The sequence below is a fragment of the Tyto alba genome, unplaced genomic scaffold (assembly GCF_018691265.1).
Source record: "Tyto alba isolate M040663 unplaced genomic scaffold, T.alba_DEE_v4.0 Super-Scaffold_1000006, whole genome shotgun sequence".
In the NCBI taxonomy this organism is placed as follows: domain Eukaryota; kingdom Metazoa; phylum Chordata; class Aves; order Strigiformes; family Tytonidae; genus Tyto; species Tyto alba.
In genome coordinates this window covers 5,695,549-5,709,654 of record NW_024881272.1, presented here as the reverse complement: position 1 = coordinate 5,709,654, position 14,106 = coordinate 5,695,549, and the positions used below count along the sequence as shown (strand labels likewise).

The following is a 14,106-nucleotide window of genomic DNA, read 5'->3' as shown; positions in this document are numbered from 1 at the left end:
CATATGATCAGCTTCTCTTAACGGATGGCAATGGCAGAGGAAATACAGTCTCCCAATATGAAATGCACATCCCCTAGATGTTAGCAAAAGACTAACAGCAAGCACCATTCACTTTATTTACAGACTCACTAAATACCCATAGTGAAAATTTTCATATGCTTTCATGCATAAGCTTCCTCTTTATCATGAGGAAATTGCCATAAAGACAATTACTCTCACTAGAACATGAACTGAAGAGCCTTGTCTATTTTCACCTCTCAGAGATGAAAAAACTTGAGTGTTTTCTTCTCAAAAGACCCACAATGGCTCACCTCAGTAGCGGCTGCTGCGGTTCGGAAAGCGACATGTCACTACTCGAAGATGCACTAGGAGGACGCTCCTGAGCCTTGTTTTCTTTGTCGGATTCCCCAGATGGTTGATAACCAGGTCTGGGCTAGAAATTAAGACAACCAGAAAAATACATTTTTAAAAGTCTGCAGGAGTTTAGAAGCTCTTGTCTCACTGAAATTTTAAAGGCTGACATTTCTTGGTATAGTATCACATCTTGTTTACCAGTGAAAAGCTTAAAAATGCAAGACCTTTATGTTTTTGTCTCAGTAGAACGTACTGGAAAAAAAGATTTGATCACATAATGAACTAGTTCAGCTGAACATATCAAATTGAGCTTAGTCTTTTACTAATTTTAATAAACAACTTTATTAATCTTCTTTCATATTCAGTTTCTGTTTAGCAAATTTAACTCAGTGCTGATGAAGTTTGTCCACTGACTGAAAGCAATTGCAGATAAAGCTCTTCACCATTTGACTAATGTTTACAGTTTTCTTCAGAGCCAACATTTCTAGCTGCTCTTAGCTAATATCCAAAATTCTGCTTCTATTTATAATAGAAAGCTGATTTCCATTACCCTTTCTAGGAGGCTTTGCTGTGCTGAAAAGCAGCCACTAGCAAGGAGGCTCCAGATCAAAATCACTATGTTTAAGCAAAAGCTACACAGTTTTCTTTGTATCCTTCTTCTTAACTGATAACCAGACCAGGACAAGTCATGACCTTCCTAAACATACAACCTCCTATTCCTGCAAACAACTGCAACACATAAAGTTAGTGAATCAGCTATACCTGTGTTTCCTGCACCGTAGGCAGCTGAGGTGGCTCTTCTAAAAACGTATGTTCCAGCAATAGTTTAGAATAGGTTTCCTGTAACCGTTTGGCTGCTGAAGGCTCAGGAGGAGGGACGTTCTTCACTTTAGTAAAAGCCTCCTTCTGCTTTCTGTAGAGCTCTTGGAGCCTTTTGTTCTTCTGTTCTGTGGCCTCCTTTTGTGCTTTCTTCTCTTCATTCTGCTTCTTCTTCCTCTCCTCTTGCTGCCTGATGATGTACTGACGAACCTCATCTGTATCATAGTGACGTTTCTTCGATATCACCTGAGGCTCCTCACTGGCAGCTATCTTGTCCGGTTTCCTTTTGGTTGGACTGTGGCTCCTGGCATTTTGAATTGGCAAAACAGATTTCTGATTCTGTTTTTCCACACCTTTCTCTTGCTTTGTACTCATGGAATCCAACTGCAAGTCATCAAGAATTCCACGTATCTCCATGGGCAGGAAGTCTTTATTTACAGAGGCATGATCTTCTTGGTGATCATCTGGAAGAGCAGCTTCCAGTTTCTTCAGATTATTCTCAGACCGTACTTTACTCCTTGACCTTTCAGAACTTCTTGAAGAGGTTTTACGAGTAACATCCAGTCTAGAATCTGAACCTGTCCTTCCAATACAGCCTGCTAAAGAATAAGACTTGTCAAAGATTTCAGGTGAAAATCAAATTTGGGAAGTTACATGCCATCTCTGAAACAGCTGCAAACATGACGATGAGGGAGGAGTGCAGAGCTCACTATAAACGTGCTTTTGCTTCCGTCAGTGTCACAGCCTGAATCTATCAGCATTTGCTTAGACTGAGCTCGCATCCTTTATACTCTTACCAGCCTCACCACCTCACAGGTATAAGAAGCACAGCAGCCATCGCTGTCCCCTACTCGCCCTGTCTGAGACTCTGCATAAATTCCGAAAAGGGCTGGTGGAGGAATCAATAAAGATTTATGATGCACATGGATGATGTTATGTAGTATCTGGAAGAACCACAATTCCTGTAAAAACAGGGATGCCCAACCAGAACTTATGTATTATATGCACGAAAATTCATCTGGCCATTCCTTTCCCACTAGCTTCAAGAGGCAAAGACAGATTGCACGTGATCCATTTGTTTTGGTTGCAAACTATTTCCCATCTTTTCCAGAGCTCCCAAGCACCTTTGCAGCACGTACTGCCCTTCAAGTCACACGCACAGGGGCAGGCTTCCCATGACACCAAGAGAAGTTCATAATCCACCCAGGAAGAGAGGTTATGCATCTCAATCATGGATGTGAACAAAATTCTCCCCCCTCGAATCCCACGTTAAAAATAGGAGTTATTTTAATATGGAACTGATTACATTATATCTAGAAGTCTGCTTTACTCTGCGGACATGCAGTGACATATAATAAATTAAATAAAATTTTAAAAGTCCAGTGATAAAAGTACAACTTACCAGACTTGGCAGCTCTCTCTCGTCCTGTTCTGTCACTAGAGACAGCTCTTCTGTCCTGTTCTATTCTGGGAGCCGGACCCAATATCTTTTTTACTAGCTTTTGTCCCTCCCGCCAGGAGGATGCACTTATCACATAGTTTCCACCTGCACAGTAAGTAATAAATAAAAGTCAAGCACCAGATGGATTTTCCAATGTATCAAGAAGTATTTATTGCAACCGTTAATCATTTCTATACCATTTAGTTCTGCCTAAGTGGCATGGCTGCAGTAAGGTACCATGAAGACACTCAACAGCTGAATCACACAACTGTTAGTGCTTTGTGCCTACACAGAACACAATGTAAAAATCCAAAACACAGTGTAGCATATTAAAGCCCTGATTTGAAAATCTGATTTAAAAACTGATTTGAAAAAGAGAACAGGGTTATACAGGTCTAAAACGTATATGCAAAGGTTACTGGGGGAGAGGGGAAATATTTACAGAGGTCTGAGAAAAAGCTGTTCACCTCCACTTAAATAAGGAAAATAAAAAAACATAACAGGATCTAAAATGTTGTAATAATAAGAACAGAAAAAAAGGTGGGAGATAAAAATATATTCATCTTAATATTAAAAGAGTATTAGCTGATATTCTAGCAAAAAAAACACTACAGAGATTTTTACAGATAACTAGATGTTCAGACGGGTGTCTCTTCTGAGTAGGTTAAGAAATACCAAGCAGCAATTTTTTAATGTCAATACTAATTCACTGTCCTCTAGCTGGGATTTCTGTACCATGACTGAAAAGAGTTAAGACAAATCCATCAGCTGGTACTTACTTCAAGAACAGACTACCTTGCAGGTGACAGAAATCCAATCAAAACACTATTAGTATTTTATCACCCTACATATAATTAAGTGATAAAAACTGGGTACGGTGGCACCTTTTCTTAATATTGGTTAGATTAAATGTTAGATTTAGTCAACTCACTTTTCATCCCACTAATATTATTAATAATATTTTAAATTGAAGTAATTTTATTAGTAATAATAATTTTTAATATAATTACTCTAAAGAGCTTTGTCAAAAAGCATCATATAAAAATAGAAGTATTAATAACCTAATTTAGACCATTTGGCAGTATTTTATTGCTAGAAAAGCACCTAACTTGGATAGTCAATTTACAGTTGATTCCTAACCCCTCAACTTCATTTTCTACCTCTGGCAGCACTGCCTAAACAAACCCAGACACCGCTGCATGAACACACCACAGACAGAAAAAAGGGATTGTATTCTGGGCCCTACTACAGGACTCTGACGACCTGGTACCAAAGCAACTTCCAGTGAGAGCCAGGACAGCAGACCAATAGTGTTTTGGCAACCCCAGTCCTCAGTTCCCACCCTCCCTTTCTTTTCTTTTTGTTATTATATTTGTATATTTTGTATATTATATTTTTGTTATTTTTGTTATATTTTGGGTTTTTTGTTATTAAACCAGAAGGAGGAAACCTGTTCAGTCCAAGCCTGCAGCCCACTACTCATTCGTTTACTAATAGTACTGCTTGCTTGCATTGTAAATTATCCAAGTATTTTATAAATCTGTCACTTGAAACGTGTCACTACAAGCCTCTCTGAAACAGACTATCAGCCAAAGGGGTTCTCCTGCCGAACTCGCTCTTCTCGGTTACTGCTGCGTGCATTTTAAAAAGCAGTGTAAAGTCTCATCTTCCATTTCAAGTCAGCTGTTTGAACAAAAACACGCTAACGGAGGGAAACATGAGCTGTGGCTATTTATAGCCTTGGCTATGTTAAGCAGTTTCTTATTGCTCTGACTAGAGGAGGACAGACCACCACACATATGCCACTTCGATCTGGTCCTGTTCTTACAGTGATTTCAGGCCATTATTTTCCTCACATTTAATCCATGATGGAGAATAACCATCGTCATTAAAATCTGCAGCAATCTCTGTGCTTCTGCCTCACTTGGAACTGTCGCAAATATGTTAAGTTAGTTTAGTATAGTTCCTGAAGTACGAATTGATCACCATGGGAAGGAGCAAATCCATACTTATCACTTATTTTGCGGTAATGAATGCTAATACTTAAAAAGTATTCACGTGCAGCTTCATGATTTACAGCATGCAGAAGCACATGCTCTCTAAAAAACCCTTTGTAACATTTTTTTTTTACAGCAGCTTTTTTTCTTCAACAGTGTTTACGGATTACAGGTCACTGTACATAAGGAGAAATATAAAACCTTAAGAAGTACAAGAGATGCCTAGCCTCGCATGCATTTAAAGAAACAAAAAAAAATCTCTGTAATGTGATTGCAATCATAACTGCTTGCTTTGTATGAAAATTAAAACCAAATACAAAGCAGATGTTGAAGTCTTCCTAATTCTTTTGCTACACACAATATCAAAGATTAACATTACTGGAAAACTAAGAAGCACTGACAGAATTCCACATGCAGTTAATTTTATTTTCTACTACAAGGCACTGCTCTACAGTAACCTGCTCACACCATCTTCTCTAAATACTTTAGCTTTATTTAGGAGACAGCAGAAATGTCAGACAACAGTGAAAATAAAAATTTCCTAATTGGTAAAAGAAATAAGTGTTCCTTTATAAACCTCAAGATTTGTGAGACTTGTCAGGGAATGTGTTTTTGCATTCTTTCACTAACTGAAAAAGCCAGGAATGGGTCAAGCCAGAACTGAAGGTGCAGGACAGCAACAACTTGACACAGGACAAAGAAGCACAACAGCCAGAGAAGAGCCAAAAGGACAGCCTGTTCTCTGCTTCCTTGCTGAGAAACCATACAAGGTAACGGCTTGCGCCGTAGCCCCTCAATTCAAGTCGAGGGCAACTTGGCAAGTCCCACTGCACTGATTTTAATATAATCTCCATTCCTCCTCTCACCATTCTTCACTGAGCTGTAGGTCAGGCACTAATCAGCTTCAACACAAGCAAAACAGAAGCAGGATCCAGAACTATTTCCACTTTTTTCCTGTGTTGGCCTGCCAGATACCTAAGGATACCCACTCCCCCCGCCCCCTCAAGAAACACACACTATTTAGCAGTTTCCATAAGGTGCACACAAGTGGAAAGGCAGAAAATTAAAATAAACCAAAAACTACACACAGCTAACCAACCAACAACAAAACATGCACATCCCCAATGTAGCATATAATCTACAAACACACAAGAGCAGCATTGTTGCACATCTGAGAAGACTTTGAAAGCAATACACTTTATTTCTCAAGACAAAACTCATCTCTGAAGGACATGTGACAGTCTTCCCTCTACAGCAGAGCTAGTCACCTTGTTTGGACTCCGGACTTGACAACCGTGTCAGTTTTTGCACTTTCCGCACTGGTCTGGTTGCTTTTTTCTCTTTGCTTCTCTCACTAGGTTTTCCTTTCACTGTTGAATCCTCTAAAAACAAACAAAAGCTGTTAAGTGATATCCCACAGGAATAACAAGCTTGCTTCAACATTTACCTTGAAAAACCAGAACTTGGAGAAACACAATAGAATTCACTGACTCTCCCAGATTATATACTGAGATCAATTACTCCCAGTGCCACATTTTAAAATCCTTATGGCATGAAAATGTTTAATCAAGTGCCGTTTACCTACGCACTTGAATGCAGCAAAGCCACAGCAATGCCATAATAGATCTTTACAAAGTTAATTTTCAATTTTAAAAGAAATGTTGACAGTTTGACAGGAACAATTGTTGGTTCTCTTCTACTATGGATGTTACATTTTATAGTATTCATGTTCCACAAGAACACGTAGTTCCTTCGCTCCTGAAACACACGGGCTGCTGCTTCCCCATTAATGCATGGCAGCACATTTGCTCATTGCTTCCATGTGGGAACACGAAAGTAGGATACCCGTGTGCTCTACTTTCTGCAAAATTTGTCACAGAATTCATCCAGTGATGCAGAACTATTCTGTATCACTTAAGCCCTCATTCGCAACACAATTAGGCTTTAGAGATGCCAGGAGGACTTAACAAAGATAAAGTCATATTTTACTATGCTTTCACATTAGAGCAAAGAACAAAACGGAGACCTGAGATGTGGCTCAACCACCAGCCCCCAGCTGCCCAATGCACACAGCAGAGACAAGCATTGCTCAAGGACAGGCAAGCTGTATATTCAGTCTCAGCAGTCTACCCTGGACATTTTCAAAGATTTGTTAAAGCACTTCAGTTTACATGCCTTGAAGATGCTATTTTCTTAATCCCAAAAGTGAAGTAACTGTAGATAAGGAGCTCCAGGGCCACTATAACCACTGTTTTCTTGTTCCTCTTCTATAAAGAATATGACCAGACAACCTAAACAACCAGAATGCAACCCTCTCCACAGATAAATCTGAAGCTTTATTTAGATACCAATACTAACTTTTACAGCCCCTAATTTCAGCTGAATCCACTCTCTGATGGATGCCCACAGGAAGTATCAGAGACAGAACAACAGCTCATATTAAAGGATGTGGGAATGGAGTTTTAAGAGTCTTTCTCCCCCTTAATATCCTTTCCTTACAATTTTTCCAGTCATCTTTGAGGCTGACCACAAGCGCAAGGATGACAGAATCAATGCATCAAGTACCAGAGGCCTCAGTGACTACATTTGCAGAAATCTAGCTTGCCTCCTCACCTCTTCTAGTGACAAACAGTTCCTTCCTGATACCAGGAAACTGCAGGCTGCTTCCCACTCACTCTATTCATGTTACAGCAATTTTGTTCTAGTATGGGCAATCCTGAACATCTTTAAGACAGAATTACTGGAAGCTTGGGGTCCACACAATATTCTTTAGCCTAATTGCTAACCAAAGATAAAGACATTCTGTATGGTCTATGCTTACATGTAAAAATTTTGTTGCAGTAAAGAACAATGCTTCTGTAGATATTAGAGATCTTATAGCTTATTTTAGCATTAGAGAGCACAGAACAGTTTTGATACAACTGACTGTGCACAACCAAAACTCCACATGCTGTAACTTTAATACAGAATTAACACATGGACAGATAATCTGACAGCCTAAAAATACATTTACAGTATATATTATGTGCAGCACCAGCATTTGATTACTTGGAATCAGCTATTCAATATAATCTTTTCAGGTCAGAAAGGAGACATGTTCCACAACAGCTGTTCTACACATGGCATCAAGACAGCATGGGTGAAAACACACACAGCTCCTTCCTTTTGTAACCAGAAGTCCACTGACCACATACATGATCCAAATGCCTTTTTAATTGGACCTCTTCAACAAAACTTTTCAAAAATCTGGATTGCTATAAAGAGCTCATGAATCATTTGTATTATGCTTGTGAAAACTAAAAAAAAAAAATAAATGCTAGTGCACATTAAAAGTCTCCAGAGATTTGGCACTACTTTCATGGACTGACGCTGAATGAAGTATTCGCAAACCAATTTCACTGAAAAGAAGCAGCTCTTCTTTCTGAACTTTGTTTCAAGTGATTCCAGAAAAATTCCTCAGTATCTTGTCAAGCTGTACAAGTGAAAGAAAACTGAAGCCTAATAATTTCCATACCAGCCGCTATACTATCAACATACACAGACAGCTACAGGTTTACAATCTCATCGCATTTTTCTCTGGTCTTAAAAGTTTTGACCAATGAGAAAAGTTATTTTTAATATGCAAACTCTTAAACTGCAAAACTAGAGATTCTCGGAGGATTTTATTTTCCATTCCCTTCCTTTTTATTCATCTGATCTCTTCCCCCTCCCCCAACTCAGCCAGTCAAAAGCAATTCAACCTTACAGCACTCTACCATTACCAGCCTAGCAAACCAAAAAGCACACTTGGGCATCCTACCCTAGATCACCCAGAGAAAATTGCTGCCAATGGTAATGCAGTTTTCTAGAGTGAAAAATTAATAAAGATTGAGTCGTGGAGCAGTACACTGGAAAACAAAAAGCACGTATTACTGTTTTCATCTTTTAGCAGCAAAACTGTTAAATATACAGCTTTTTTTAATCATCTTTCCTAATTGTTTTAAGCATCAGAATACTGTGTTGCTAAATGAGCTCATTACCTAAAAAAGATCTTTTTTCCTGTGTTGCCATTTTGCAACAATAATATTTAATGTTTCTCAGATACCATTAAGCAAAGAGGAACGAGTAGCAGTTTTCTAAGCCTTTAGCATTCAACATTCTCTCCTACACCTTCATGTGGAATAAACACCAAAGGTAATGTTCTGTTAATTTACCACTGCAAAGTTACATAGTCTCCCCTCCCATATTCTATCTGAGTCTTACAATAATGAAGGTAAAAGAGACGAAATAAAAATCTGAATTATTTAAAAGGTTTCTTAAACCACCTTCTCATCTACCCCTTTTCCCCCTCCTCAGGGAATCCAGGGAAGACCTCTAATACAGTTCACGCATACAAATCTGAGGGACATGAATTTCTCCAAGAACGTTAAGACTTGTATTATTCTCATATAAAGCACTAAAGTTCTACAAGTTCCAAGATATTAAACCAACCTAATGCCATACTATCTCACCTCCACCACACATATCTGAAGGCATATTCCTTTTACTGCAGGTTACCTACTGCATTGTAAACAAGCATTCCAGAGATTTTCCACAGCAGAAGCCCCCATCTCCCCTTTAGCTACCTATACGCTCCACCTATACCATGAACAATTCCCAAAGCAGTTTCAGACTGACAATTTGTTGACGCTATACTGAAGGCAGTAGAGTTCAGGCTTCAACATACAGCGTACAAATCACTTCAGCAGTGTTAGAGATGGCAAAAAAATATCAAAATTGTTCCCGTGAGATAATATAGGTTTCATCAAAACCAAAAAGTGGTTTGGTTTTGTCCTTTTAAACAGGAGATTACATTCATTCACATAAACAGGTATAAAGAAGTTACAAAATCAAACAAAAAATTGGTCCAAGGAAGACTTTTTTTTCAATTCCTGTTTCAAAGAAAACTTGTCATTTGATTATTTTGGCATTGATTTTTCTAATAAAAGTATTTTAATGAGAGAATGGGCAGAATGATTTTTTTTTTTTCTGTTTTAGTGTTCAAGAAGTTATTCTTCCTGTGGAGAGAAGTCCAACATGTTTAACATTCACTGCTTCGATTTTTTGTTTCCATGACTTTGTAGACTTGTACAAAGTAAACTTCTCTGCCTCTTAGAGGTTGGGTGGCTTAATGCATTCAGTTTGTGTCTCACCTGCTAACTGGAGTGCTATATCTCTATATAGCTCTCGACTAATATGGAATTCTTCCTCATGCCAGATCTTGCCATCTGGAGTGCGAATCTTTGTTTCAGCAGGATTGAAACCTGAAAGTAAACAATTTAAGAGTTTAAAATAACAGCATAAGATGTAAATAGAGCTTTTTCAGTGTGGAAGGGGTGGGAAACTGCCAAGTAAGAAATTAATTACTTGAATTTCTAATGCTAAACTAGAAAAAGGCAATAAACCAGTCTGCCACCTCCTCACAGTTGAAAAACAGTGGACTGGGTGAAGAGAAGATTATTAAAAACATGAAAGGCTTTCTTAATCAATAAAATGTTACTAAGCTCTGAGACCATAAAAAAATATTAAACAGAAACACAAACACTAATACAGCGAGCTTCTTTTTTATAGTAATTTGTAAGAAGACAGGAAAAGTTTCAAAAGAATCCACACTTCCGTAAATTGGCAGGAATTTCTTCTCTTTCTTGTCCATACCTGTGATCAAACCACGCTATCCACTCCCATATTGCCCAAACACAGCCATGAGTCATGTCCATACTTTGACATGTTGCTCAGTGAATTGACTGTAGGGATTCAGCACCTCCATACCTTTGTATGACGGAGCAGCAGGCGCAGCTGCCACTTTCCTGACTTTGGGAGTCACCGCATTCTCCACATTTGTGATCACAACAGGTTGCTCAGCATATCCTGAGTGGTGCCCTCTGCCAGCCAGCTCTTCAGAATGCTCCCACTGCTTTCGAATCCGCTCCTTCAGCTTCTCCAGCTTAGCATCATGCTGCTGCCGTTTCAGGATTTCCAGCCTATGAGCACTAGAACTACTTGTGGCAGAAGGGGAAGACACTTTCAGTTCACTGTCCTGGGATGTGTTACTCTGAGGAGTTTTAGTGCTACTGTCATCTCCTCTGGAGCCATTAGTTTTTTCCTCTTCCAATCTTGGAGGCATTGCAACCTTAAGAAACGCCTCATTATTCTGCAAGGCATCAATTGCTGGTCGGTCATTCAAATACCTTACAACAGTCTCATCTGCAGCAGAAGAACACGGGCTCTCAAAATCTCTGCTGTGTAGATCTCGCTCATCTCGGTCATGTATCATACGGCCTGTTACTTCAGTCTTCCCTTCTGCTTCACTGAAGTCCAAACCAGACAGCAGTTGCTTGGCCTCAAGTTGGCTGGAACTGTGATAAGACAGAGAACTATATGTATCCCTGATGTAACAGAAGGAAAAAAAAAGCCATCATCAGAAACGTAACTCTAGGACCTTCCAACCCAGCAATGAGCATGTTCATTAATTAAAAGAATGAATTCCTACACTGTGTCTCCACTTTAAAGGCAAGCTCTTTTAAAGTTTGATCACCACACATTTAATAGTGCAAGTCTGACAAAAATGAAAGAGGTTTCTGTTCAAAATTTCATTTTCTGCACCCTCTCTCTGAACAGGACTATGAATAAAGTTGAAGAGCTGAAACTAGGGCACACTGAAATTCACTAAGCAGTAATGTCCCTCTTCAATTTAAAAAAGCTTTCAATAAAAAACAAGTGTAAAACTTAAGCATAATATATGTTCTCTAAAACAATGCAATGAACACATGCACAGCTCCTCGACAGCACATTCATTAGCTGAGAAAACAAATTGCGCCAAAAACCCCTGCCCTGTATTTGAGCATTAAAAAGGCAAGCCCCTGATAAGAACTGCTGAGTGAACCAGCTGTATTGTAACAAATGTAAAGCCTACATAGACCTTAGACATTCTACAAACTAAGGAACTCTCAAGCATCTCTTTCACAGAAAAACAGACTGTATATTTGAATAGACTCACGGTACATATGTTGTTAGGACAAAAGTGTGGGTTTTGTATTTTTACTGATGAGGTGCTGAAGATGTGAAAATCCAGTACCTAATCTACCTGGCTTGCTTCAGCCAGTATGTTTAAAGAACTCATTTAAGTCGGGTCATAACATTGTACTTGTGAAATTGCCTCTCTTTCTCTAGTAGCACACTCCTGTTACATGGTGTGGTAATCATTGCCAGTCAACATAAAAATTGAGTGGTTTAATTGCACAAAATTTCACCAAAAGTATATATAAACATACACACACATAGATTGTTCTACCCATTATTCTGGTTTTGTTTTTCTATACACATTTTATGCATTGACTTCAGGCTGTTCTCAGAGAAGCAGTAATGTGTTAACGTAGCACCTCTGATGTTAATCCCCAAATTAATTCCCTCAATGCCACACAGTCTTCTTACTGTAAGAAAGCTACTCTTTTCAATTGGATATAATGGCATGGGTCTAGTTGCTGTCATTTTCTTATTTTCCCTGAAGTCAGTTACATTTACTACATGTTTTTAAAACAAATAACTGATGTATGTAAATGACTCCAGATAGGGTAGACAACAGAGATGTTCAATTAACAAAACTGACCCAAGGTTATACAACTAATCCAAATCAGCCCCCCATGCAACAAGGAGGGAGAACCTCACAGCTGACACAAGCGGAAAAAGAAACCAAAATTTAGATGTTAGGATAACAATTATTAATAGAGATGTAGTAGAATTAAAAAAAAAAAAAGCCAACAACACAACACACTGAGCCAACTCCACTCTAATCAGTCAGCAGCAATTTGACTTCACTGGGAGAATATTCAGAAAAAAATGCAAAGCATGTGTTAGAATCCAATAAAAAACTATTACCAAGCCAACTAAGCTATTCATACGGGATGCCTGTGCAAAGAACACACACTGCTCATAAAACACAAGGAACTGAGGAAGTTACGGCAGAAGTCTTCTAGACTCTGATATTACAGGAAGTTATAACTAGTTTATTTCTGCTGCAGGTTCTCTTTCTTTTTGAAAGTACTTAATGTAAATTAGGAAAAACAGGCTTTCTATATTCTCCATTCCTCACACCCCACCATGTTCTGTGGCCTGCAATATTCTGTGCCACTTTTTCTCCTTGATACAGCTGTTCTTCTTTGGGTTTCTCTCACACCCAAAAATGGAATGGATCTTTAGTTCTAGATGTTCTTGATCTACATAGTCTTATGGTAATACATTAGGGAACATGTGCTGAAGAACTAATGAAACAAAGTTGGAAAAGCATGAAGAAATACTCTTTTTGGTCCCTATTACTGAAACTAAATACCTATCAAACCTATCAGGCCACTGAGGCCACAGACACATCAGCTTGATGATCTGGCCCCATTTCAACACTTTTGACTTTAAACTCATATTCACTGAACCAAAAATAAATTTGTAACATTTTTTAAAAAGGAAGAAACTTTTTTCCATGCTGCTCATGTGGGTGGGTGAAGACAGCAAACAAATCAATTTTTGAGGAGTTGTCAAAAACATCACCATTACCTAATTCTGATCTTAGCATGTTTTTCTTTAATAGTCCCCTGCTCCAGCACTAACCTGTATGAAGCCAATGGTTCACGAAATTCCACACGATTGCTTTTTTTCACATTGCTTTCAAGAGTGGTTGCTCGAAGAGGGCTGCGTGAGGACTTCTCCTTGCTTGATTTATTTTGGCTGGAGGACCGGGAAGCTGAAGCAGAAACCAAAGAATCCTCTATGTACCTATCTCTCCAGAAAGACAAAGCTCTTGGGACGGAGCAATTAAGAACACAGTTTTTCTTGGGTTCAAGCAGCACTCCAAAACAGCATTTAAAGTATTCCCTCTCTTTTTCAACAAGCTATCTTCAGCAACTAGGAGCAAGGTGGCAAGTGCTTGACACAATGAAAATATTTAAAGAGAGATAATAATGCTTAAACATTAATTATAAGTAATTAAACCTGAGAAAGTTGACTGTGTTGCCACTAGAGGTCGATCTGTCTGTTCTTCTCCAGCAGCACACTACCAGAATGCTCTAAATAGTATTTAAAACAAAACTTTGTTTCTTACAAGCAAATGCTCTCCTTTAATGAAATAAAGGAAGACTCGTATTTAGCATTCTATCACGGTGTAAGAGTTGACAAACATTAAAAAATATAAACAGCTAGTCCAGTGTAAACACAGGCATATACAACTGTTATCCAAAACACCCACAAAAACATGGTATCAGAACGGGATAAGGACTGCTCACTCAGAGCATGGGGGAAGTCCTGTCACTCCCTCTAACCAAGCGACTATGATAGCACACTTTCCTTCCTAAGCCAAGGGAAGAAAACATTAGCTTCTCCTGGGCAATTAGTTTCATGAGTAAAGATCCTTAGCAGGAAACAACTTGGGGGCAGGGAGGAAGAACCAAGTTTTCCCAGAATGCAGTGGCTTCACCCTGCCTTACCCAGTAC

The 14,106-nt window shown here is 38.8% G+C and overlaps 1 protein-coding gene across 10 annotated transcripts in view; it reads right to left on the bottom strand.

Moving 5' to 3' along the window:
- The window catches only part of CEP350 (centrosomal protein 350), a 78,424-nt gene that overhangs the window by 49,134 nt on the left and 15,184 nt on the right, over window positions 1-14,106 (bottom strand). For 7 of the 10 annotated variants that reach the window (XM_042805439.1, XM_042805435.1, XM_042805477.1 and 4 more), the window contains exons 5-11: window positions 13,228-13,360; window positions 10,399-11,015; window positions 9,783-9,893; window positions 5,880-5,993; window positions 2,576-2,719; window positions 1,117-1,772; window positions 312-433 (exon numbers count right to left, since the gene is read on the bottom strand). In XM_042805439.1, the coding sequence (XP_042661373.1) occupies window positions 312-433; window positions 1,117-1,772; window positions 2,576-2,719; window positions 5,880-5,993; window positions 9,783-9,893; window positions 10,399-11,015; window positions 13,228-13,360 (1,897 nt within the window). The remainder of the gene's footprint in view (window positions 1-311; window positions 434-1,116; window positions 1,773-2,575; window positions 2,720-5,879; window positions 5,994-9,782; window positions 9,894-10,398; window positions 11,016-13,227; window positions 13,361-14,106) is intronic. The other 3 variants (XM_042805444.1, XM_042805472.1, XM_042805462.1) reach the window with 2 other exon arrangements.